The 26,182-nt window shown below is 44.7% G+C and overlaps 1 protein-coding gene across 1 annotated transcript in view; it reads left to right on the forward strand.

Annotated features, from left to right (window-relative positions):
• Positions 1-532: 532 nt before the first annotated feature.
• Positions 533-26,182, forward strand: part of LOC308299096 (apical junction component 1 homolog) — a gene marked incomplete at both ends in the record, with an annotated part of 45,442 nt that continues 19,792 nt past the window's right edge. Inside the window, 7 exons of the mRNA XM_080742820.1 lie at positions 533-676; positions 3,546-3,742; positions 6,066-6,215; positions 10,759-11,106; positions 17,540-17,767; positions 18,798-19,019; positions 25,674-26,175. Of these exons, the coding sequence (XP_080598946.1) occupies positions 533-676; positions 3,546-3,742; positions 6,066-6,215; positions 10,759-11,106; positions 17,540-17,767; positions 18,798-19,019; positions 25,674-26,175 (1,791 nt within the window). The remainder of the gene's footprint in view (positions 677-3,545; positions 3,743-6,065; positions 6,216-10,758; positions 11,107-17,539; positions 17,768-18,797; positions 19,020-25,673; positions 26,176-26,182) is intronic.

The raw sequence follows: 26,182 nt of genomic DNA on the forward strand, positions 1-26,182 counted from the left end.
ACTGTAAAATATATGCACAACCCAATATGCTGTCACGCATGGAGGGCACACAATGGCGCAAACACACACAGTATGCAAATTATATTGTTTTTGCCAAGTTAAATTATTGCCATTGTAGGTCTGTTTTGTCTTTACATGTGCAACCTGCTGCACAATGGTTTTTGTAACACCAACTAACTTTAGAATGGAGCTCTGGTCTAGACAGAAATCAATGGAAAATAAGCACATTTTATTTTACACAATGCAGGGAAAGGGTTTTTCCTTGGCCTCTAGGGAGTATGTTTGTACAATATTTATTCAGTGGAGTTATAGCGAAAACGGATGGCCAGGAGCAAAAACTGTTGAGTCTAACCTCCTCTTCCCATCTGTTACACAGCTCTTCAAGAAACAGGTCGGTGTTGGACAGAAGATACTGTCCAAAGAGGACCAGCTATACCTCAGCGGTGCAGTCGCCAATTTCGTCAGTGACGAGGACAAAACTGATTTCAAAATCAAATCACCAAAGTGGCGCTCATGACGGCTGTCCAAAATAATGGCGGACTGTCAGAAGGTCCTGGATGACAATAGGAAGAAGGGTGTGTGCAGCCCAGGTCCACCCATGTTCACACCTATCGTGGACAGTTTACAAGAAGAGCCCCCAGTCCTGCAGAGGGCAAGCATATCTACCTGCAGCAGAGTGAGGAGGACACCTCTGGGACTTAGTAAGGCTTGTTATAGGCTCTGTGTACAACTGTACTCTTGGGTTTTTAGAAGGGGCATAAATGTTTCCTGTTCAGATTCCCATAGCTTTGTTTCATTGGCTCAGCAGCGGATTTGAACCAGAATAACCAGAACAAGCTATGGAAGAACGGGAAACATTTATGCCATCTTCTGGAAACATGGGATTATAGTTTGCACAGTGCCAATTAACGGTGGTGTTCTGTTCATGCTTTTGGTTCTGATTTTTATTCTGTTCAACACTGACCTGTTTCAAATAGTGTTCTTACCTACCTGGAGTGTGTTAAGTAAGAATTGTGTGTGTGTGTGTGTGTGTGTGTGTGTGTGTGTGTGTGTGTGTGTGTGTGTGTGTGTGTGTGTGTGTGTGTGTGTGTGTATTGTTCTTAAAATACTGTTCTTAAGTTTTGTTTATTTCTGTGAATTGTGCCCTTTTTGTGGGCCCAGTTTTTAAGTGATAATTAAATCACTCTTGATTTATTTTGTGAATTGTGTTAACTATTATTTTCTCATGTTTGTCTTATGTTGGAAGTTGATGTGAGGTTAGCCTTGGTTTTCACGGCCATCTGATGTTTTGCATGTCCAACTTTGGTCATTGATGTCAACCTAATGTTGGGTTTTGACAGCAATGCACCTCTTGCTTACATGTCTAACCAACATTGGAGGATGACGCCTTGCCAACGTTGGGTTATGTTCATTTAACCAAATTAGAACTTTTATCCAAATTTGGAGTTGAACCAGTAATCGTCTACATAACATCTGAGATTAACATCAAGCTGACGTTGGATTATGTCAGTCCAATTTTATTAAACTAAAATAACTTTTATCCAACGTTAGGAGACCAACCAAAATTCAATGTCAAGATAACATCAGATGCTTACATCAAATCAATGTTTGCCTTATGACGTCAATCCGATTTACTTTTCAACAAAAATACATTGGGAGTCTAACCTTTAATCAATGTCTACATGACATCAGAGATTGACATCAAACAAATGTTGTTATGACGTCAATCAAACTTTGATTTTCAACCAAAATACAACTGTTATCCAACGTTGGGAGTCTTAACCTTTAATCAAAGTATACATAACATCAGAGATTGACGTTAAATCAACGTTAGTTTAAGATGTCAAACCAACATCAGGTTATGACGTCAATCAAACTTTAATTTTAACCAAAATACAACTGGTATCCAACGTTGGGAGTCTAACCTTTAATCAACGTCTACGTAACATCAGAGATTGACATTAAATCAACGTTAGTTTAAGATGTCAAACCAACATCAGGTTATGACATCAAACCAACATCGGGTTATGTCGTCTAACCAACGTTAGGTTATGACGTCAGACAAACTTTCATTTTCAACATCCAACATTGGGAGTCTAACCTTTAATCAACGTTTACGTAACATCAGAGATTAACATTAAATCAACATTAGTTTAAGATGTCAAACCAACATCAGGTTATGACGTCTAACCAACGTTAGGTCATGATGTCAGACAAACTTTCATTTACAACCAAAATACAACTGGTATCCAACGTTGGGAGTCTAACCTTTAATCAACGTCTATGTAACATCAGAGATTAACATTAAATCAACGTGAGTTTAAGATGTCAAACCAACATCAGGTTATGACGTCTAACCAACGTTAGGTTATGACGTCAGACAAACTTTCATTTACAACGAAAATACAACTGGTATCCAACGTTGGGAGTCTAACCTTTAATCAACGTCTATGTAACATCAGAGATTAACGTTAAATCGACGTTAGTTTAAGATGTCAAACCAACATCAGGTTACGACGTTAAAGCAACAGCAGGTTATGACGTCTAACCAACGTTAGGTTATGACGTCAGACAAACTTTCATTTACAACAAAAATACAACTGGTATCCAACATTGGGAGTCTAACCTTTAATCAACGTCTATGTAACATCAGAGATTAACGTTAAATCGACGTTAGTTTAAGATGTCAAACCAACATCAGGTTACGACGTCAAAGCAACATCAGGTTATGACGTCTAACCAACGTTAGGTTATGACGTCAGACAAACTTTCATTTACAACGAAAATACAACTGGTATCCAACGTTGGGAGTCTAACCTTTAATCAACGTCTATGTAACATCAGAGATTAACGTTAAATCAATGTTAGTTTAAGATGTCAAACCAACATCAGGTTACGACGTCAAAGCAACATCAGGTTATGACGTCTAACCAACGTTAGGTTAGGACGTCAGAAAAACTTTCATTTACAACCAAAATCCAATGGTCATCCAACGTTGGAGTACAACATTGTCCCAACGTTGTACTGACGTCGTGTGCCAGCTGGGAAGAGGGCCATGTGAGAATTGAGTTAGGTTGTGGTTTGGCAGCCAAGGAGTGTGTGTGCAAAATTTGGCATGGATCGGGGCAACGGTTGCGGAGATATGAGCAGGGCAAAAGTGTGACGTGTGACGTGTGACAACTGACTGACAGCCGGTGGAGGTTTTGATAGTAACTGCGACCACTAATACTACCAGGTTTGTGTCTTCTCCCTCCATACAGGAGCTCTACCCTAACCCCCCTGGATGGACCACTCTAGACTAACTATCTTCTCCTTCCATAGGAGCTCTACCTTAACCCTCCTGGATGGACCACTCTAGACTAACTATCTTCTCCCTCCATACAGGAGCTCTACCCTAACCCTCCTGGATGGACCACTCTAGACTAACTATCTTCTCCTTCCATAGGAGCTCTACCTTAACCCTCCTGGATGGACCACTCTAGACTAACTATCTTCTCCCTCCATATAGGAGCTCTACCTTAACCCTCCTGGATGGACCACTCTAGACCCGTCCCTTTAAGATGACACGATCACACCTGCCTGACTTACTGCTATCGACCCGGACGCACCGCCCCGCCGACGTCATCTCCGCCCCCTTCAAAGAGTCCCCGCCCCGCGGGCCATGTGACCCCGCCCCCTGCCCCCCCGCCGCCCCGCCGCCCCAGCAGAGGATCGCCGAGGACCAGAGACGAAGCCCTAGCAGGCACGTGCACACACACACACACACACACACACACACACACACACACACACACACACACACACACACACACACACACACACACACACACACACACACACACACACACACACACACACACATCACAGGGGGCTTGAGCCCCTGCCCTTTTTATCCGTCTGTTAAAACGTGCCCTCTCCAGACCATGAATGAAGCATTCTAAAACGGCTAGTTCCATTCTTTGATTCTGATTGGCTGGTTTCCCTTAATTGCTGTGGTATATGAGACTATAACCCACACCTTGAATCAGTTTATATCAAACCCAGGTGTGTTATTTCTTTCTAGTGTTCCGCAGTGCACCAATTATCTGCACCTGTGTTGTTGGCAAAAGGCTGGGAACTACTTTCTTGCAGAGCAGACCTTATAGTGAATTATTAGTGAAATAGAACAGCTTTAATTGGTACATGTCTATGATTTTTCATGTTGCCATGTTGTAACCATTTTAGAAAAGCAATAAGCCACGCGAAGCATGTGGTTACCTGTATTTTACACTGGCTGAGAGGGTTGGAGGGTTGGGTCCCTACGCCTCTCAGCTGGTGTAAAATACCAGGTAACCACTCGCCTCTTGTGGCTTATTGCTTCAATAAGCCACAAGAGGCGAGTGGTTACCTGGTATTTTATAACGGCTGAGAGGCGTGCTGAGAAAGTAGTTCCCAGCTTTTCTGCCAACAACACAGGTGCAGATAATTGGTGCACTGTGGAACACTGTGGAAAGAAATAACACACCTGGGTTTGATATAAACTGATTCAAGGTGTGGGTTATAGTCTCATATACCACAGTAATTAAAGGGAAACCAGCCAATGAGAATCAAGGAATGGAACTAGCCGTGTTAGAATGAAGCAATAAGCCACAAGAGGCCAGTGGTTACCTGGTATTTTACACCGGCTGAGAGGCGTAGGGAGACACGAGGTGCAGCCGAGTGTCTCCCTACGCCTCTCAGCCAGTGTAAAATACAGGTAACCACAAGCCTCGCGTGGCTTATTGCTTTTCTAAAATGGTTACAATATGGCAACATGAAAAATCATAGACATGTACCAATTAAAATCGTTCTATGTCACTAATAATTCACTATAAGGTCTGCTCTGCAAGAAAGTTTGCCAACAACACAGGTGCAGATAATTGGTGCACTGTGGAACACTATGGAAAGAAATAACACACCTGGATGTGATATAAACTGATTCAAGTTGTGGGTTATAGTCTCATATACCACAGCAATTAAAGGGAAACCAGCCAATGTGAATCAAGGAATGGAACTAGCCGTTTTAGTATGCAGTTTTCACTATGGTGAAAGAAATGCAAATGCTCCCTCTTTCCATGTCAAACCTGAAGGCAGCGTTCAAGAGAATTGCCTTGTCCAAAACTCTCCTGAACTTGAATGCAGCATCTTATGTTGAAAGAATTGCCCTCTCTGTGTAGAAATCCATGCCGTTAAGCCACATCTCCAGTCGACATCTGACTTGATTATGCTATAGTTCAGTGTGGTGTCAAGCACAGAAAATAGCCGACCTCCAAGCTCACAAAGCGTCGCAGCGTGGCGCTTTGTGAGCTTGGAGGTCTGCTATTTTCTATATTTCCATCAAAAGGCCCTTTTAGAAACGTCAACCCCCTGCCAAGATTTTGTATGTTTTTATTTACCGGGGGGGGGGGGGGGGGGCACTGATTGATACAGTCGTTGTGATTCAGTGGCAAAAATAATTTTGTCAATCGGACAAATGGTTCCAGAGATAGAGCTGAGTCAATAAAAAAAAATGTCCATCCACTAGAATGAACACGCAATTTCTCCAACAGCCACACGAGGGAGCCAACACACAAACAGAGAAAAGCATCTCTCTGATCTCAGGTCATTTTGACATCTTTTCAATAAAAAAAGACGATCTAAAGACGTCAAAGACGTCCTTGGCACTCTAAGAGCTAACGTTCTCTGTACGTCTCTGCTAGCTCTCTGCTCTAAGAGCTAACGTTCTCTGTACGTCTCTGCTCTAAGAGCTAACGTTCTCTGTACGTCTCTGCTCTAAGAGCTAACGTTCTCTGTACGTCTCTGCTCTAAGAGCTAACGTTCTCTGTACGTCTCTGCTCTGAGAGCTAACGTTCTCTGTACGTCTCTGCTCTAAGAGCTAACGTTCTCTGTACGTCTCTGCTCTAAGAGCTAACGTTCTCTGTACGTCTCTGCTCTGAGAGCTAACGTTCTCTGTACGTCTCTGCTCTAGCTCTCTGCTCTAAGAGCTAACGTTCTCTGTACGTCTCTGCTCTAAGAGCTAACGTTCTCTGTACGTCTCTGCTCTCCAGCGCTCAGCGCCCGTCACAGCAGCAGGAGGAGGAGGAGGAGGAGGAGGAGGAGGAGGAGCCTGGACGCATGGAGTCGCCCTACAGGCGGGCCGAGCGCCACGCAGCCAACGCCGAGGCCGCCTGGAGCGCCTCGGGACGCCCACAGCAGAGGTAACTAATAACCCCACCCTACCCCACCATCCTAGAGCCCGCAGCAGAGGTAATAACCCTACCCTACCACACCTAAAACCCCACCCTACCCCACCATCCTAGAGCCCACAGCAGAGGTAACTAATAACCCCACCCTACCACACCTAAAACCCCACCTAAAACCCCACCCTACCCCACCATCCTAGAGACCGCAGCAGAGGTAATAACCCCACCCTACCACACCTAAAACCCCACCCTACCCCACCATCCTAGAGACCGCAGCAGAGGTAATAACCCCACCCTACCACACCCTACCCCACCTAAAACCCCACCCTACCCCACCATCCTAGAGCCCGCAGCAGAGGTAATAACGCCACCCTACCACACCCTACCCCACCTAAAACCCCACCCTACCCCACCATCCTAGAGACCGCAGCAGAGGTAATAACCCCACCCTACCACACCCTACCCCACCTAAAACCCCACCCTACCCCACCATCCTAGAGCCCGCAGCAGAGGTAATAACCCCACCCTACCCCACCATCCTAGAGCCCGCAGCAGAGGTAATAACCCCACCCTACCCCACCATCCTAGAGCCCGCAGCAGAGGTAATAACCCCACCCTACCCCACCATCCTAGAGCCCGCAGCAGAGGTAATAACCCCACCCTACCCCACCATCCTAGAGCCCGCAGCAGAGGTAATAACCCCACCCTACCCCACCATCCTAGAGATAAAAAATGTAGAGATCAAATGAAAACCAGAGATTTACTGCTTAAAAAGGCATTAAAATCTGGCCTGACAACGGACAGACAGCTATTCACACATGCTAGAAACAAAGTCACAAATTTCTTAAGGAAGGCTAAAGCTGGATTTTATATCTCCATCATAGAGAGTGCCAGAGGAAATGGAAAAAAAGTGTGGGAATACATAAATAAACTGACAGGGAAATACTATAAGCAGGATAATAACAACTTAGAACTTAAAATAGATAATGTCCTGGTGAAAGATCCCCACACGCTTGCTAGCAATCTAATGCTGTTTTTTCTAAACTCTGTGTATGAAATCACACAGTTGTTCAGACCCTCTAAGTTTGTTTCACGCCCTGTTCAAAATGATCTCCCCATTTTTAATTTGGAGGAAGTCACAGAAAACGAGGTGACAAACATTGTCAGATCACTGAAAGCATCCAAAGCTAAAGATGCACACGGGCTTGACACAAACTTTCTTAAAACAAATATTGACTCTCTGGTGGCACCAATCACACATCTGGTAAATCTGTCCATAAGAAAATGCACTGTCCCAACTCAGTGGAAAGCTGCTGTTATAACACCTATATTCAAATCTGGCTCAAAAACGGACATATCAAACTATAGACCCATAAGCATCTTACCTGTTATATCAAAAGTGGCTGAAAAGTGGATTGTAAAGTCTATTGTTAAACATCTAGACAAAGGCTACACCCCTCTGCATCCTATGCAGTTTGGGTTTCGAGCCTTCCACTCCACTGAGTCAGCAAATTGCTTATTCATTGAAAAGTTAAAGTGTGCTTTGAACAAGGCCCCATGCGCAATGGCAGTATTTTTAGATTTCAAGAAAGCATTTGACTCTGTCAGCCATCAGGTCCTCTTGTCCAAACTAACACATTTCAACTTGTCCCCAGAGGCCATCAAATGGTTTACATCATACCTATCAAATAGAGAACAGTGTGTAAGCATAAATGGCATCAAGTCTCCTTATCACACTTGCTCGGTTGGTGTCCCCCAGGGATCAATAGTAGGACCAATTCTGTTTTCTCTGTTCATAAACGACCTACCTGATGTATGTAAAGATGTACATATCCAGATGTACGCAGATGATGCGGTTATACTGACTCCTGGAAAGAGCTATGCAGAGGTGTCAACGGTTTTAACTTCTGTTCTGACCAGCGTTCAGGACTGGCTTACAGACTCATGCCTGCTCCTGAATGCAAAAAAGACGGTCTGCATGGCTTTTTCCAAAAGACCAGTTGTGATGGAGTCATCAAATGTGTTTCTGGGTGGAGAGGAACTTGAACTTGTGCCAGAGTTCAAGTACCTCGGGGTCATGTTAGACTCAACCCTAACCTTTAAAAAACATGTAAAAAAGGTTACAAACACAATCAAGTTCAACCTTCAGAACTTTAAACAAATCAGACCTTGTTTGGCAGTTAGTGCTGCTAAATCTTATCTCCAATGCATGATCCAATCACACATTGAGTACTGTTTCACAAACTGGTCTTGCACAGGTATAACGATTCTCAAACCCATTGAACAGCTATATAAGAGTGCGCTTAAGGTATTCGATAGGAAACCCCGCTCATATCACCATTGTAATATTCTTCAGAGGTACCGTTTTTTGAGTTTCGCTAATTTTAAGGTATTTAAACAGGTCAGTATCATATATAAGACCCTAAATGGTCTATGCCCACCTCCCCTAAAGGAATTCATAAAAAGGAAGCCCGATAGAGGACTCAATACTAGAGCAATCACTAGAGGGGATTGCGAAGTACCGTACCGGGTAACCGCTTTTGGAAAAAACACCCTTTCAGTGCAGGGATGTTCAATCTGGAATGACCTACCTCTAACAATAAGAGACTGTTTGTCATTTCCATCCTTCAAGTTCAATCTAAAAAAATGGTTAGTTGACAATCAAACCTGTGACCATGTATAGTTTTAAGAGTACAGCTCATGTCATGTACGTATATTTTTAACTTTTCTTTTCTAATGTAGGGTACTGATAGTAATATGTGTTGTTTTGTTGTTTTCTCTTGGTTGAGGAAAAATAGTATTTGTATGTATGTTCTTAGGCGCCCTCTCCTAATGTAGGGTTACTGTTTGTTGGTATGTATTGTTTTGTCTTTATGTGGGGACTACGGATGAAATTTAGCATTCTTGCTAATTCCGGCTTATTTACATTGCTTTCATGTAGTGTTCATTAATATGCATTGTCCCGTCTAAATAAACAAATAAAGTAAAGTAAAGTAAGCCCACAGCAGAGGTAATAACCCCACCCTACCCCACCATCCTAGAGCCCGCAGCAGAGGTAATAACCCCACCCTACCCCACCATCCTAGAGCCCGCAGCAGAGGTAATAACCCCACCCTACCCCACCATCCTAGAGCCCGCAGCAGAGGTAATAACCCCACCCTACCCCACCATCCTAGAGCCCGCAGCAGAGGTAATAACCCCACCCTACCCCACCATCCTAGAGCCCGCAGCAGAGGTAATAACCCCACCCTACCCCACCATCCTAGAGCCCGCAGCAGAGGTAATAACCCCACCCTACCCCACCATCCTAGAGCCCGCAGCAGAGGTAATAACCCCACCCTACCCCACCATCCTAGAGCCCGCAGCAGAGGTAATAACCCCACCCTACCCCACCATCCTAGAGCCCGCAGCAGAGGTAATAACCCCACCCTACCCCACCATCCTAGAGCCCGCAGCAGAGGTAATAACCCCACCCTACCCCACCATCCTAGAGCCCGCAGCAGAGGTAATAAACCTACCCTACCCAACGAAGGCATACAATTCAACACAGAAATGAGAAACGCATGAACAAACCACCAACCGCCTTTGCTCCCCAGAGCACAGAATGATTCTGACTTAAATACAAACCACAGGTTTTAACACACAGTATTATTAACACATTCATTGCCTTTTCAAAATGGCCCCCAAGTTCCTCACTGCCAACTTCCTAAATATCTAGTGCACGGATCAATTTTTAGTGCACGGATCGTGCACTAGATGTGTAGTACTATTTCACAGCTTTCAAACAAAAAAAATCTGCTTGGAAATCCGTTCAGGCATTCATGAGATAGAAGCCTTCAAAGTTTGCGCTTGCGATCATGCCTAATACATTTTAGGCATTTTTTGTTTTTAAACAGGAAAACTCTGGAAACTCCTGCCTGAGACTACTGAGACTGAGACTACTGTAATAACTCGGGAAACTCGGGAGGGGGGCAGCAAATGAGTTAATACTTTGTAATGCTGAGTAAACAACTGCCACAGTGGCAGTTGTTTAGTCTCAGTCAAGAACTCTTTGGTCCAGTCAGGAGTTAACAGCTGATACCTCAGCATATCAGCAGCAGGAAGGCACAGGAAGACAGGACATTAGGGACAGAGTCATGTAACATGAATATGAATATGAATATGAATGAATATCACAGAAAACCAAAGATCAAACACTTTCACAGACACATTTCCCGTCTACCCTTGAAGTAGGGCTGGGCGATTAATCGATTTGTAATTAAAAAATATATATAGTTTAGAAAAAAAAAACATTCGTTTGCATTTCTTTTAACTGAAATCATACATTGTTGAAACAATTATGTATTCTTGAAATCAAAATAGAAAATCAACTTTTCTGAGAAATAAATTGGGATTAAATTTTTCAGCCACATCGAACAGCCCGTCCTCGAAGCAAATTCTCCTAAAGGGTTAACATTCAAACTAACCTTGGCAGGTACCGCTTCTAAAGGGTTAACATTCAAACTGACCTTGGCAGGTACCGCTTCTAAAGGGTTAACATTCAAACTGACCTTGGCAGGTACCGCTTCTCGGCGCCCGACATTTTCAGCCACAGACTCCTGACGGCGCAGCCAGCGCCGCCGCCGTCCACCGCCGCCGCGGCGGACATGGCGGTCCCCGAGCAGAAGAGGAGGACGCGGTCCAAGAGCGCCCCGCGGGTCCCCACCAACCTGCTGACCATGTCCTTCGAGGGCCCCTCGTCGGCGGGCCGGCGGGGCAGGGACCCCCAGAGGGGCCCCGCCGCCGCCCCCCACTGGAGGGCCGAGGTGTCGCCGCGACGCCAGCCGTGCTACGCGGCGGCCGCCAGGGCTCTGCTGCACGACGTGCATCCCAGCAAGCTGCAGGCGCCGCCCCACGACGCCACCAGGTAGCGCTATAAACACATTATTATATATATATTATATATATATACACCAGCAGGTAGCGCTATAAACACATTATTATATATATATTATATATATTATATATATACCCATTATATATATTATATATATAATATATATACACCAGCAGGTAGCGCTATAAACACATTATTATATAATATATACTACACCAGCAGCATCCCAGCAAGCTGCAGGCGCAGCCCCACAACACCAGCAGGTAGCGCTGTAAACACATTATTATATATATATTATATTTATTATATATATAATATATATACACCACCAGGTAGCGCTGTAAACACACAATATTATTATATAATATACTACACGACGTGCATCCCAGCAAGCTGCAGGCGCAGCCCCACGACACCAGCAGGTAGCGCTGTAAACACACATTATTATATTATATATGTCACGGTTAGATAGAGAAACTGTTAGATTGAGAAACGGAGCGCTCGTTGTGCGGCGCGGGGCGGAACAAGCGGTCGCTTTGAGCCACAATAACGTAGCGTCGGCAGGAATGATAGCGCCTCACCACACGGAGGTTAAGGTTAGGGTTAGGGTTAGGGTTAGGCATAGTTTTACTGAGGTTAAGGTTAGGGTTAGGGTTAGAGTAAGGCATAGTAAGCTAATGGCTAAACACTGCCGAGCTAGGCTAGTAAATAAACGAAAGAGAGTCGCAAAAGAGTGACGTCAGCGCCTACACTAGTGAATGGCTGTTGCCGCCATCTGGTGGTGATTGGTGTGTGGTGAACTACAAAACAAGTGCTCTTACCACAATCTCACTGAGTTACCCAAACTGACTGTAACATATACACTACACCATGTGCATCCCAGCAAGCTGCAGCAGCCCCACGACACCAGCAGGTAGCGCCGTAAACACACATTGTTAAAACTCTCAGGATGCCAGAGGTTTCCCATAAATCTTTTTTTTAATGTTAATGTTTTTGTAATCAAATCAAAGTTATCTACCAGATTTGTGATGGCTGTACACCGAGTCAGACATGTCCTTTGAGGTTTTTACTAATCAATGCACAGTTACAGGTGATCAAGGTGTGTGGTTCTACAGGAAAATAACATAAAAACAATTAGTATTCAGCCATCTTCACCATTAACAGTAACACATCGGTCATTTATAATAAACATGTCAACTGTAGTGGAATATATTCAACCAAACCTAAATAAACCAGAGATGGGATTTATGGCTCTTTGAAGTGAGGCGGATCTGTGGGATCCGTTCCTTTCAAAGAGCCGTTCAAAAGACTGGCTCATTTGAGTTACTTTGTAGATTTTGATTATAATTACAAATAACTTCAACCCTATATACATTTATTTCTGACATACATAGGTTACATAGCCTACCTGCCATTTGAAAATAGCCGATCTACAAGCTCACAATGCGTTGCGTTGCGACGCATTGTGAGCTTGTAGATCTGCTATTTTCTAATGATTTTTTCCAAATTGTATTCATTGGAAAACCTGTGAAACAGGACATTCTGCATAATGAGTACTTTCTACTATTGGTACTTTGTAGGCTACTTTAATTACATTTTGATACCAATACGTTTGTACTTTTACTCATTCCAAACTTCTACTTGTGGCAGAGTATTTCCACATTGATTGCAGTAGGCCATTGATATTCTTTACTCAAGTAAAGCAATTGAGTACTTTTCCCACCACTGTTCATTTACGGATCTAATCGTTCATTTCAGTTTAGCTTTTTAGCTTTATTTCGGACATAGTACATAGAAACAATAAACAATAAGAGTGCATTCAAATAGAACAGCATAATTTTTTTTTTTTTTCACCCCCCTTTTTTTTGTCCATTGTCCAAGTGTCCGAAAGGGGTTAGGGAGAGGCACAAGGCTTTTCAATGAGCCGTTCAAAAGACCCGACTCGTTCGCGAACGTCCCATCTCTAAAATAAACATCATGAATGTAAATCTTTACTCACTTGTGGTCACAGACTCAATCTGAGATCCAAACATGAACTGAGCTCTGAACAAAGTACACAACACCTGTGCTGACATCTATCAATGAAACACACCTGGTGCCAGTTGGTGAGTGAGTAATGAGGATGTCACTCTTGTGCGTCACTACTTGAGCCTTTTGCACAGATGTGACTTATGGAGGCTGGTGTAAATAGTAACAAAGACATTGCCGGCTTATTGTGTCTAAAAAGACATATTTAGACACTTGTACGCATGCCCCCATGCACCCACTGAGATCAAAATACTAAAATAGCTAAAGCGATAGAAAGCAGTAAATGAAAACATTTTAACACTCATCTTTTCTTTTCTCCAATTACAATCTAAAATATTAAAGGTATATTCAGTGATTGTATTTCATTCAAATAAAAAATATAATTGGTACATTTTCCATTGATTCTCCTCACTAGAATGTGTGCCGACCATATAAGGACTTCCACCATGGCCTGTGTTACGATCATAGCTAGATTTGGGTTTCAGAGGTGGCCAGCCAGTCCTCGACCAATCAGGGTAGAGTATGGCCGTAGTTATATTGTGATGTTTAGTTATGATGGTCAAAATAAAAGTGTTGAGAACCACAGTCGCTCTGAATTAAGAACGTCTGCCAAATGCCTCGATTGTAAACTACTGAACTCATAAAATGCCACAGTCTGGTAGTAAATCAGTATCATACATATCCTGAAGCTGGAGACGTAGGCCTAGCGATATTCAGTGATTGGGTCTAATGATCAAAACCAGAACATTATAATGGTATAAAAAAGCTATAAAAAAATAAACATTTCCACGCTGTAAGGCCAGTAAGGGACAAGATGACCCCCGGCCACTTTCATTATCACTGAATACACCTTTAACCAAGTTAAAAAAACAAAAACAAAACAATGTTGTCTTTTAGTCGATTGTTTCATGCAGTTTCCTGTAGCGTTCCCCCTCTACCAGCTAACCTCGCGTGTTCGTTCACAACAGGCCAGGTTTGGTTTCCGCCTAGAGCGCGGAAACCACTTGAAGAAGCGGCGGCGCTTTGATTTGGTTCCCTCCGTTTGTTTCCCCAATCCCTATTAACACATATGGTGCCAACCCCGAGTTTCCCGAGTTTGTTTTCAAATAGACCGCTGTGCCAACCCCGAGTTTCCCGAGTTTGGCCTTAATTACTTAATTAGGTTAATTACACTCTCACCCATCTTGTGACAAAGTTTGTTGCTTCTGTGATAAAAAATAAGTCAGAAATCACATATTCAACAAGTAATGTGACCAAAAACAAAGACAAATGCTTCCCATGAACCACAATATTGCTAAACCATGGCTCAAATGGCTCAAATATGAAATTCATAATAAGTCGCTATGACGAAATGCTTTTCAGTGCGTCCAGGCCATAGAGTATATATAAAAGGTCCAGGCTAGTCAATTTCACCTTTATTACACACGATGGCGCCATTGTCAGATTAGTGTACCCCCTGCTGAAGTGAAACCAATGGACTGAAGCAAGCCAGCCAGGGTGTGTGTTTGTGACACACTATCTACTTGTGTTGTGATCATCACCCACCAACAACTCTAGTCTGCCTGCCTATCGTTACATTATTCTGCAGCTTCATCATCACATCAAACAAACGAGTGGGTCGCTGTAATTTCTACTTCACCATCAAAGATGGCGACGCTGCGCTACAACAGCAGCGGGACTATCCATTTTACTCATCATCATCATGATCACCGTTTGAGCGCTGCTCAATCAACTCCAACGGTGCAGACTGCTCCAAACGGCAAACGGTGATAGTTCGCTGGGTAAGTGGCTCAAACGTGCTGGCTGTGGTGCCGCCGCCGCATCGCCGGGCCGGTTCTCCCCGTCCCCGATCAACTCCAAACGGGCAGTCTTCTCCAAGCGGCGTCGCGGTGCCGGGCCGGTTCGGTTCTCTAGACGCCGATCAACTCCAAGCGGGCAGGCTCTTCCAAACGGTGACGCGGAGCCGGGCCGGTTCGGTTCCAAACGCCGTGATACGGCTCCTTCGCGGGTCGCCGTCAAGTCGTCCTGGTCAACGTACCACGATGTCCCGATCACGCACCGTGATGTCCCGGTCCTCACGCTGCTTAGCCGTCGGCCGGACCGATTGTCCGCACGCCGTGATGTCCTGGTTCCTCCTGGTCCACTCCAAACGATTGTGGTTCATCATCACCTCAGTAACCTTACCTCAGTAACTAAAAACCTGCCCACGCTAGCCGGAACAGCGGCCCGTCGGGATAGTGAGCGGACCCCCACAAGAATTAGTCGGTCGCGGTGACAAACAACATATTCTTCATCATCATCATCATCATCATCATCATCATCACAACACACTCTAGTCTATCACGGGCTGCTGTGAATGTCCTGTTAGTGGGTCACTGTGACAAAAAAACGTGTTCTATTTCATTACAACAATGTCACCTCCTTCAAAGACGGTGGCGCTAACAACAGCAGCTGGTCGCGGTGGTGCGCGGAACCAGTCGCTAACGCGAGTCCATTCAGCTCTCAGAAGTCGCAGTCTAAAACAGCCGATCTACAAGCACACAACGCCAGCCGATCTACAAGCACACAACGCCTCGCATGGGGAGGCGTTGTGTAGTCCCCTGACTGACTCGGTGAAGAGTGGAAACCACAGCGAGATCGAAGGCACACATCCCATTCCCAGAGACCCAGACCACAACTTTCCAGTGAGTTTGTATTTTATATATATATAGCCTATATAATCGTCAGATGAATCAATTTATTTTTTATAATCTAAATCGCTCTGGGTAGGATAAATGTGTCTGCTAAAACTTTTAGGCTAAAGGTGTAAATTGATTTGTGTTTTTTTTCCTCCCATCTGGGAGGGGGAGAGAGAGAGAGGGCTGGAGGGATAGATAAAAGTGTTTATTGTGTGTGTGTGTGTGTGTGTGTGTGTGTGTGTGTGTGTGTGTGTGTGTGTGTGTGTGTGTGTGTGTGTGTGTGTGTGTGTGTGTGTGTGTGTGAGAGAGAGAGAGAGAAAGAAAGAAAGGGAGGGAGGATAAAGCTCCATTGAATTGACTGTGTGATTGATTGTGTGAGAGAGAGGGTTAGAGAGAAATGTATGTAATGTATGTGTGTGTGTGTGTGTGTGTGTGTGTGTGTGTGTGTGTGTGTGTGTGTGTGTCTGTGTGTGTGTGTGTGTGTGTGTGTGTGTGTGTGTGTGTGTGTGTGTGTGTGTGTGTGAGTGAGTGAGTGAGTGAGAGAGTGAGAATGTATTGTGTGTGAGAGAAAGAGGAAGGAGGAAGAGAGAGAGAGAAAAAGTATTTATTGTTGTGTGTGTGTGTGAGAGAGAGAGAGGGAGGGGAGAGAGAAATAGTGTGTGTGTGTGTGTGTGCGTGCGTGCGTGCGTGCGTGCGTGCGTGCGTGCGTGTGAGACACATTGTATTGTATTGTAAATGGATTTTATTTTTCTATATTTATAGGTAGTGGTTCGTGCAGAGGAGCCTGCTGACTTCCCTTTGGAGAACTGAAAACTTTCCTTGGCCTGCCTGCTGTTTCTGACCGGCCTCATCTCAACTCACACGTGCACGCACGCAGCCTCTGAAATGTGAACATGCACATGCACACGCACACGAGCATGCATGCAGACTCTGAACTGTGAACGTGCACACGTACAGGCGCACGCATGCACGCGTGCAGACACACAATGTGAGAAACAATGTGAACAAGCCAGAGAAACACTGAACTAGCAAGAATACACTTGATTGAAAACGGTAAAGAAACAAAATAAAAAACACTTATTTGTCTTATTCTTTTGTATTTCTTTGAAGGAAAAATACTGTAAATACAATATTGAAGTCATTGAAATCAAAGCTAAAAAGATCAAGTGAGTTTTCAGCCTGATACAGTATCATTCACTAAAAGCTGTTTTTCTCAAAACAAGGTCTAAAAAGGGGTCATTTTTGGCCGTTTTTTTTTTTGTCTGGCCTATAAATACAGAAGCGAACATCGTAGAAACATGGTTCTTGGACCGGGTGAAACTAGAGAATCTCCTCTTTCATTCGATGTGTTGTGTGATTTTGTCACGATAAAACTGAATGTGGAGGCTGTCTTCGAAGTTGGTCAAAAACATGGCAAGAGCACAGTACAGACAGAAATAAGCCATGGCAACAGATGTGTTAAAATGCTCCAGTAGCCTAGTGTAGTCTTTCTAGTCGCTACGACTAAAAGATGCATATACCAAATGAAATTTTTAAAAGCAAAACTACTCCGCATCAAGGAGTTTATTAGGTAGGCCCTAAAAGTATGTCCTTGAGTGCAGGGGATTATTTTGGGTTAAAACTGAATCCGGTTTGATAGTTCCGGCAAATTGTAGTCCTTTGAGGACTACAACATGACGTGTTGTGGATTCCGCTCCAGACCGGTTACAAGCCCGAAAAAAATCATTTTATTATTACCCTTATCATATCACCAGCAGGTACTCCCCCTGCTACGTGGGCGACCCCGCGGAGGAGGCGGGGCTAGAGAAGCCGGCCACCAGCCCTCACGTTCGCTGCCGGGTGGACATCAAGCCCGACGAGGCGGCGCTGCTGCACCAGGCCAGCCACCAGGGGGCAGTACTGCACCAGGCCGGAGGGAAGCACCACAGGCACCACAGCGGGGGGAGGCGGAGCCTGACCGTGCCGCGACATTTCTCCTACTCCAGGTGAGAATGGGTTGGGATTTTTTAGTTTGTTTAGATTTTTTTTATTTTATTTTAAGCGGGTTCGCTAGTTTTTTATTAGCTTAGATTTTTGTGACGATGCTTCATTTTAGTTTAATTCTATTTCTGTTTTTTTTTTTTTTTTTTTTAGTTGTCGGTATTTAGTTAGTTTTTGCTTACTCTAATAACCTTGCTTCTACTCCAGAACGCCCAAAATGAAGTTTTTATTTAGTTCACTTAACAAAAATGTTTTTTTATTTTTAGTTGTCCTTATTTGGTTAGTTTCCGTTAGCTCCAATAACCTTGCTCCTCCTCCAGAACGCCCACTCCCACTGACTCTCTGCGAACAGAGTAGGCCTACCGCCACCCGGCTTACCCTAGTCTGGCGTAGCCAGACAACTATTCCACAATCTCCGAATGCTATATAGAGTCTGGAACGGCAGCTCCCGAACGGAATATCGGAAGTAGCCAGTGCTGCAACTGAACTGTAGTCCCATTGGAAACATAACAGAAACACACTAGCACAGACAGAGTCATTATAATGAACTGTAGTCCCATTGGAAACATAACAGAAACACACTAGCACAGACAAAGTCATTATAATGAACTGTAGTCCCATTGGAAACATAACAGAAACACACTAGCACTGACAGAGTCATTATAATGAACTGTAGTCCCATTGGAAACATAACAGAAACAATAGCTCAGACAAAGTCATTCGAGCGGCATATTCTTGTTATGGGTGTATTGTTTAAGAAAACATTTGAAAACATCATGGAGGTAACACCAACAACACCAGAGAAAGACGAAATAACGCCCCCAGAAATATTGAAAGGAGACATAACGCTTCCAGTAGGACATGTTATTGCTACTGCACCAAGGGAGCGGTTGCGTCACGTCCGCTTTATCTCGCACTCATCGTTTCTATTTCCGTTGCTCCAGACTGTTGACGGGAGCATTTGGCCAAATCGCGGAGGCAACAGTCTGGCCACGCGAGACTATGCTAACCCTAACTCCAACCCTCCTCCTCTAGAACTCCCACTCCCACTGACTCTCTGGGAACAGAGTACCGCCACCCGGCCGCGGGGCAGCAGTACTCGCGCAGCATGCCCAACACGTACCTGCAGCCTGTGGAGATCAGCATGCAGAGGATGCCGTCGCCCATGGGTGACTACGACGGCCGGGAGCACCGGGGGCACCCCGGCCCCGGCCCCGGCACGCCGGGAAGCTACTTCTACACCGAGGAACCTGCCAGGTACGTTTAGGGATGGAGCTGGAAAACACAAGCCTGATACAAACTCCATAGCACATGCCGGGTAATCATTAATTACTGATTATCAGTCAGCACTGGGCACAGCGGCCCATGGCGTTATGTTTAAACAAGACAAGAGACGATGAAAAAGATATTACAGTACTATTCCTAATATAAAGCCATTTAACACTTATTGCACATTAAAGGACAACTTTGTTTTTTTTTACAACAAGGGTTCATATTTTACATTGTCATTAGAGAAAAGAAAAGATGAGTCTTAAAATGTTTTTATTTACTTCTATTGTTTTAGTGATTTTAACGATTTTGATTTGCACGCCCCCAGGTTGGGGGCGTGCATGCAAGTGGCTAAATATGTCTTTTTAGACACCATAAGCCCATTCCCAAGATGCACTGCAATCTTTCATGAGCAGATGTGACTTATGGGTAACCTGACTTGCGTCAGATGGTGGCAGTACTTTACCATCTGAGATCTCTCGGGCAGACTCGATGTAAGGGGCGGGCCATTTTTTGAAATTCTTTAGCAGGTGATTGGATGTGGCCGTCTCTCTGTCACAGTCTGGGAGTGCCAACTCCAACCACTCATATTGGCCTGTCTGCATGACGTTACACCAAGACTCCGCCTCCTGGGTTTCCACGTGGTCTGCAATCAGACTCTATTGGCTCAGAGCCGCTCAGAGCCCGCCCGTAGCTGCCGCTGATTGGTCTGGCCCGGGGCTTTACAAGCGTTATCAACTCCCACCGAGAGATCTCAGATGGTAAAGTAGAGCGGTAGCCTACGCACTACTGCCACCTTCTGACGCAAGTCAGGTTAACTTATGTGGGCTGGTGTAAATAGTAACAAAGAAATTGTGGGCTTATTGTGTCTAAAAAGACATATTTAACCACTTGTACGCATTCCCCCACCTACTGAAATCAATATACTAAAATGGCTAAAAAAAATAGAAAGCAGTAAATGAAAACATTTTAACACCCATCTTTTCTATAATTACAATCTAAAATATGAACCCTTGTTGTAAAAAAAAAAGAAAGTTGTCCTTTAGTGAATGGTTGTTTTAATGAGGCAAAAAAAGTTTTACTTTTGTCAGTTGTCATCTTCATAGATGGTGGTCAGCCACAAACTCACAGTCACAACAACTGGACAATAAAAAAAAAGATACCAGTTCTGTTCAGAATTTGCCGTCTCACGTCTTTCCACAAAATATTAGAAAACGCTCAGTAGTGGGCTGGATAAAAGCCCGGCTCAATAAGCATAGTCAATAAGGCAGGGTTCCCCAATTAGTTTTCCCCAAGGGCCGAATTATGTCTAGGTTACCAAGCCGAGGGCCACAACATTGAATTATGTCTAGGGTACCAAGCCGAGGGCCACAACATTGAATCATGTCTAGGGTACCAAGCTGAGGGCCACAACATTGCTGGGGGCGACGGTGGCGTTCTCGCTACTCCAGCGACAGTTCACATATCGTTGTTGTCGGGTGAAAATCTTGTATGTCCAAAAAACGTTCGTTTTGCATTTATCATTTTAAAAATGATTTAAACTAGTGAAAACAGACGATCTACAAGCACACAACGCCTCGCACCGCGAGGCGTTGTGTGCTTGCAAATCTGCTGTTTCCACTACTTTTGTGCAACGGCCTTGTATGATTTGCGAAAGAACGTACACATTTGGAGATACGAGATTTCCACCCGACAACGACGATATACTAGTGTTGTTGCTGCTCTTATACCACCATTATTACTGGGGTTGGTGGGGGCCAGACAGTAGCCCCCCGCGGGCCGCAAATGGCCCGCGGGCCGCCTATTGGGGAACCCTGCAATAAGGTGTTCATTATCAATAACAATTAACACATTGATTGCCCTTTCAAAATGTCCCGCCAAGTTCCACACACTGCCACGTTCCTAAATTTCTAGTGCCCAATCATTACCCATATTATTAATCTATCTATCAAGCAGGGTTATGTCCCCCAGGACTTCAAATTAGCCAAGGTAACCCCCCTGCACAAAAAAGGCAGTAAACTTGACCCTGGCAACTACAGGCCAATCTCAATCCTTAGTTCCATCTCTAAGGTAATGGAAAAAATTGTCTATGAACAGGTGGCTAAATATCTTGAAGAGAATAAACTGATCTACGAGTTCCAGTCTGGCTTCAGAGAGTCCCATTCCACAGATACATGCCTCATCTATTTGAATGATTACATCAAACGTGAAATTCACGATGGCAAATATTGCGGCATGGTCATGCTGGACCTCCAGAAGGCATTTGACACCGTCGATCATTCTATTCTGATTGAAAAACTCAAAGCTATTGGTCTTGATAGCACAGCAGTGAGATGGATGCACTCTTACTTGGTGGGGAGGGAACAGATGGTGGAAGTCAACGGAACCCTGCCCCCCCCCCCCTCCCAGTAAACTGTGGAGTACCTCAAGGGAGTATACTAGGACCACTGTTGTTCTTAACACCTTCTAAGCCACGGGGAGCCCCTTAATGTTAAAACCGTACTATATCGCACATCCCCCCAGGGACTCTCAGCCACGTCGTACATTCCCGGACTTTGTCTTTAAAACCGGAATAAAAGCTTTTGATCCGAAAATCGGCGATCGTCTAACCTTCCCTAGTCACCACTCGTACACTGATAGCTCATGCAGACCGTGCATGAAGCAGAGGTGACGTCAGCGCCTCTCCTTCTCCAAGGCTACTCCCAGCCATCCGTTTGCTGTCTGCACACTCGAGCTCCTACAGCAGCCATGCTTGGGGCTATGCTAGCGAAACTTTTCAGTTCTGTTCTTCAGTCACACATGGACTATTTGCGGGGACATTTACGTGAAAGGATCGCGCACGCGAAACGCACGGGGACATCGACGATCGGCCAAAACCCCCATTCTATCCCAACGGAAATCGAGAAAATCATGGTGAGTTACTGGCCTGGGAAAAAAAAAAAAAGAAAAAACAGCGGCGCTGTTCAAGATGGAGGGGCTGCGGGGTCATGTTTATAAACATAATATTATGTCTCAGATCACAATACAATAATAGAAATGTCACGGCTAATCTACCAACCACCATTCTATTTCGGACGTCAAGGTGTTAATATACGTAAACGACATGTCATCTGCTTGTGACTGCAATCTGTTTCTGTTCGCGGATGACTCGGCTCTCCTAGTCTCAGGCAGAGACATTTTGCAGGTTGAAAAGGCCCTTAACTGTGAACTTAACAAGATCTGCACCTGGCTCAATGACAACAGACTCTCAATTCACCTAGGCAAAACTGAATGTATCCTCTTTGGATCTAGTCAGAAACTTAGCCTAGTTGAGAACTTCACAATTAAAGTAGGTGACACTGTGATAGAAAGAAAAAACCACATCTGCTACCTGGGTTGCATCCTGGAGGCTAACCTATCCAGTGAAAAAATGACCACCAAGGTAATCAATAAAGTCAATCAACGAATTCGCTTCTTGCAAAGAGTTGCCCCACTGATCAATATTAAATCCCGAAAGACACTAGGAGGTGCTCTTATTGGGCCCCTCATTGATTACGGAGTCCTTGTCTGGTATCGCGACGCCCCAGCTGCCTTAAAGCTAAAGCTCCAAACAGCCCAAAACAAACTAATTAGGGTTGTGCTTGGTCTCCCTCCTCTGACCAGGGACGGCGGGAGGGGGGGGGCGGGGGAGGGCTCTAGCCCCCTCTAGTGGAGGCTTAGCCCCTGCTCAGCCCCCCCTCCCCACAGACCCAATTGTAATGAAAAATATTTACAGAATAAATAAATAAAAGATAATAAATATGTGAAAGAAAATGGACTTGCTTCTATGTAAAATCATACAATAAAATGTATTTTCTATAAAGATAATTCTTTGCTATGAGTCTGCATGTCACATGATCTTGCGTGCTGCTAGGGGTAGTCTTGGATTGGTTCCTGAAAATGTAACACTATTTAGTCTACTTCCTGGTGGCTGTCAAAACTATAAACAGTCAGTCAGTGTGTGATGCGGCTAGCAGCAGGGCTAGTCATAGTATGAGACCCCATAACTCTATGTATGAGACAGACAAAACGGCGGAGATTTTTGCAGCAGACAACCACAATATCACCGCTCACGGCGTCACGCGCATCAAATACCGAAGTGTTGAAACGGCACATCTGCCGGCAGTGCGAGCCCCAGACACACACACGCTCCCAAGAATAGGAACGCTCCAAATTGTACACGAGCACATAGTAGCCTACGACGTCCTTTATTATACAGTGCTCTGCCTCCCCAGACCCCCGCACCAACATGCTAACAGTGACCACCAAATGCTTGCAACAACAGCCAGAGAACCCACATACAGTGGTTAGCATGCAGTTAAGAGTGTCACCAGTTGGCTGCCTCAGTGGCAAACAGGTTTGGGCCCTGTTATGGCCCAAATCCGGCAAGTCTGGCTGACTATGGCTTGTGTGCCACACATCTTCAACGAGCCATCAGTGTCTCTAGTACACTCTACATCATAACAGCTGGGTTTCTCATAGTGAACTAGGGTGCCCAATAACACCAGTCCAGGGTGCCTCAGAATACTTTGATAATATTTAGAATGTATCAATATTACTTCAGTTAAACCAATTCAGACCCTCTAATGCCTCATGCTTGCTTTGTAAAACACCCCTGAGTTGCACTGTACTTGAGTTATATTTATAAACCAATTCTCTTCACCAAAAATAGCCAATCTACAAGCTCTTGTAGCATCTTGTAATGAGCTTTTAAATCTGCTACTTTTGGTGAATATCCCCTTAGAATAGGGATGCTGAGGTTTAGTGATTGAATGCCAAGTTTATTTTAAATCTGTCCTAATGAAAGATTCAAGGGAGCCTCCGCACACTCAAAAGTGAGCAAAATCATGTTCTTTATTTTCAGTTATTAAAGTGCAAGCTTTTGGTCATAGACCTTCAGGCATGCAGCACCTCGATGAGCGGTGGTCCTTTCACTATTAATCTGTCCTAATGGAAGCAGATATTTTCTCAAGTTGTTGTATGTTTGTTAGGCGTATTATGGACAGTATTTGTTATTATTCCAAATAATAATACATATGCTGTATTTGCATAAAGCAAGTATACTATTTGTCTACTCCCATGTTGATATGAGTATTAATATCTGTTTAAGGTAGATTTAGAACAAATACAAAATATGCGATTAATTGCGATTAATCGTGCGATTAGCTATGGACAATCATGCGATTAATGGGATCACATTTTTTAATCGACTGACAACCCTATTATTAACAATAAACAATTTGTAACGTGTATTTTCTTTATGTGGCCCCTTAAATTAGGATCATTGAATCTCGTTTGTTGTATTAGTGTTATTCATTATTATTTGTTGCCAAAATTCATTCGCCCCTGCTCTAAAAAAGTCGGCTCCCCCATAGCCCCCCCAGTCATAATTTTCTGGAGCCGTCACTGCCTCTGACCCACCTTACCGAGCATCACCACGAAAGCGTGGGGTGGCTCAAAGTAGCTGACAGAGTACAGCATCTTGCAATGGGCCTGGTGTACAAGATACACTACACCTCCAAGATTCCCATGTACCTGACAAACTACTTCTTAAAGGTCAAGGATGTTCACGATCATAACACCAGAGGCAGCTCCACTAATCATCATCAGCGTAGATTTAACACTAAACAAGGCGCTAACTCGTTCTCCTGCTATACCATCAACATGTGGAACGCCCTTCCACAAGCCCTAAAGGAGAGCAAATCCCTAGCCTCCTTCAAAATTGGTATGAAAAGTCACCTTCAGACAGCAGCTACCCGTGACTTGTAAATAGACTAAGCCCCCATGCTCCCCCCCCCCTTTTTCTTTGTATTCTGCCTTTTGTATTTGATGTTATGCTTTTGAAACTGATATTATCCTAGATAAAGTACTATGTTCTATCCGTCTGTCTTTCAATGTTATATGAGATACTTAAAGTGTGGTTCCTGTGGAAATAAGCCTCGGCTTTCTAGGATCTCCTTTTAGTTGACCTTGTACCAGTGATTTGTACTGTCATGAAACTGTACTTTTTTTCTATTGCAAACTTCTAATAAATTCTTCAATCAATCAATCAAACGGATCGTGCACGCCCATGCCTAGACCATATGTGTAGTACTTTTTAACAGCTTTCAAACAAAAAAATCCGCTTGGAAATCCGTTCAGGCATTCATGAGATAGAAGCCTTCAAAGTCAGACAAAACAAACAAACATGGCTGCCATTTTGAAAGATGTGTTTGTTATGGGCAGTGTTGGGTATCGTTACATTTTGAAGTAACTCGTTATGTTACTTTAGTTACTGACTTGAAAAACTAATCCGTTAAGTTACTCCGCTACCCAATGACAATTGTAACTGAGTGCAGCCTCCTTTTAGCTCATGTGTCCTCTTCAAAAGACCAACGCTCCTCAGCATTAAACTGTACAGTACCTGGCGTGTTATGTCCATTTGGTTTCAGGGCGCCCCCAGGGTTCTGGGGGCTTGGGCTAAACATGCAATTTTGCGATTGCGATCATGCCTAATATGTTTTAGGCATTTTTGAAAATAATTTTGAAAAAATCAAATTGAAAAAAAAAAACAAAAAAAAAAAACAGGAAAACTCTGGAAACTCGGGCCTTGGCAAGGAATGTGTTAACAAACTCCATCCCCAGGTACGTGTCGGCGGCCCCTCCCAGGCCCTCCTCCTACTTCCCAGAGGAGTGCTTCATGTCGGGTCAGAACCTGACGCCTAAGGTCCAGTACGTCCAGGACCCCCGGACCCGGCTGGTCCACGCCGTGGCCACCGCACCCTACTTCACCGAGGTGGAGCCCCCCCCCTCCTCCTCCTCGTCATACCCGTACCCGGGGCAGAGCGCCTACGGTAAACCCTGCGGCGGCGGCGGCGACGGCGGGCCGTTCATCATCCGGACGCCGCCCGCCCGCACCTTCTACGGGGACGACCCCAGGATGTACCAGATCCAGACGGCGCCGCCGCGGCTCTGCTACCCGCCTCCCGAGGACGTGTACGGCCTGCCGCCGGAGCACCACTACCCCGCCCGGGCCTACTACACCGAGGGCCGGCGCCACGCCAGGGTGGTGCAGCCGCACAGCGACGACTGGTACGGATCAGAGGTGTCCGGGTACTCCACCAACCCCGCCTCCTACGTCTCACAGGTAGGTA

Source organism: Nannobrachium achirus, assembly GCF_963921795.1.
Source record: "Nannobrachium achirus genome assembly, chromosome: 15".
NCBI classification, from domain to species: domain Eukaryota; kingdom Metazoa; phylum Chordata; class Actinopteri; order Myctophiformes; family Myctophidae; genus Nannobrachium; species Nannobrachium achirus.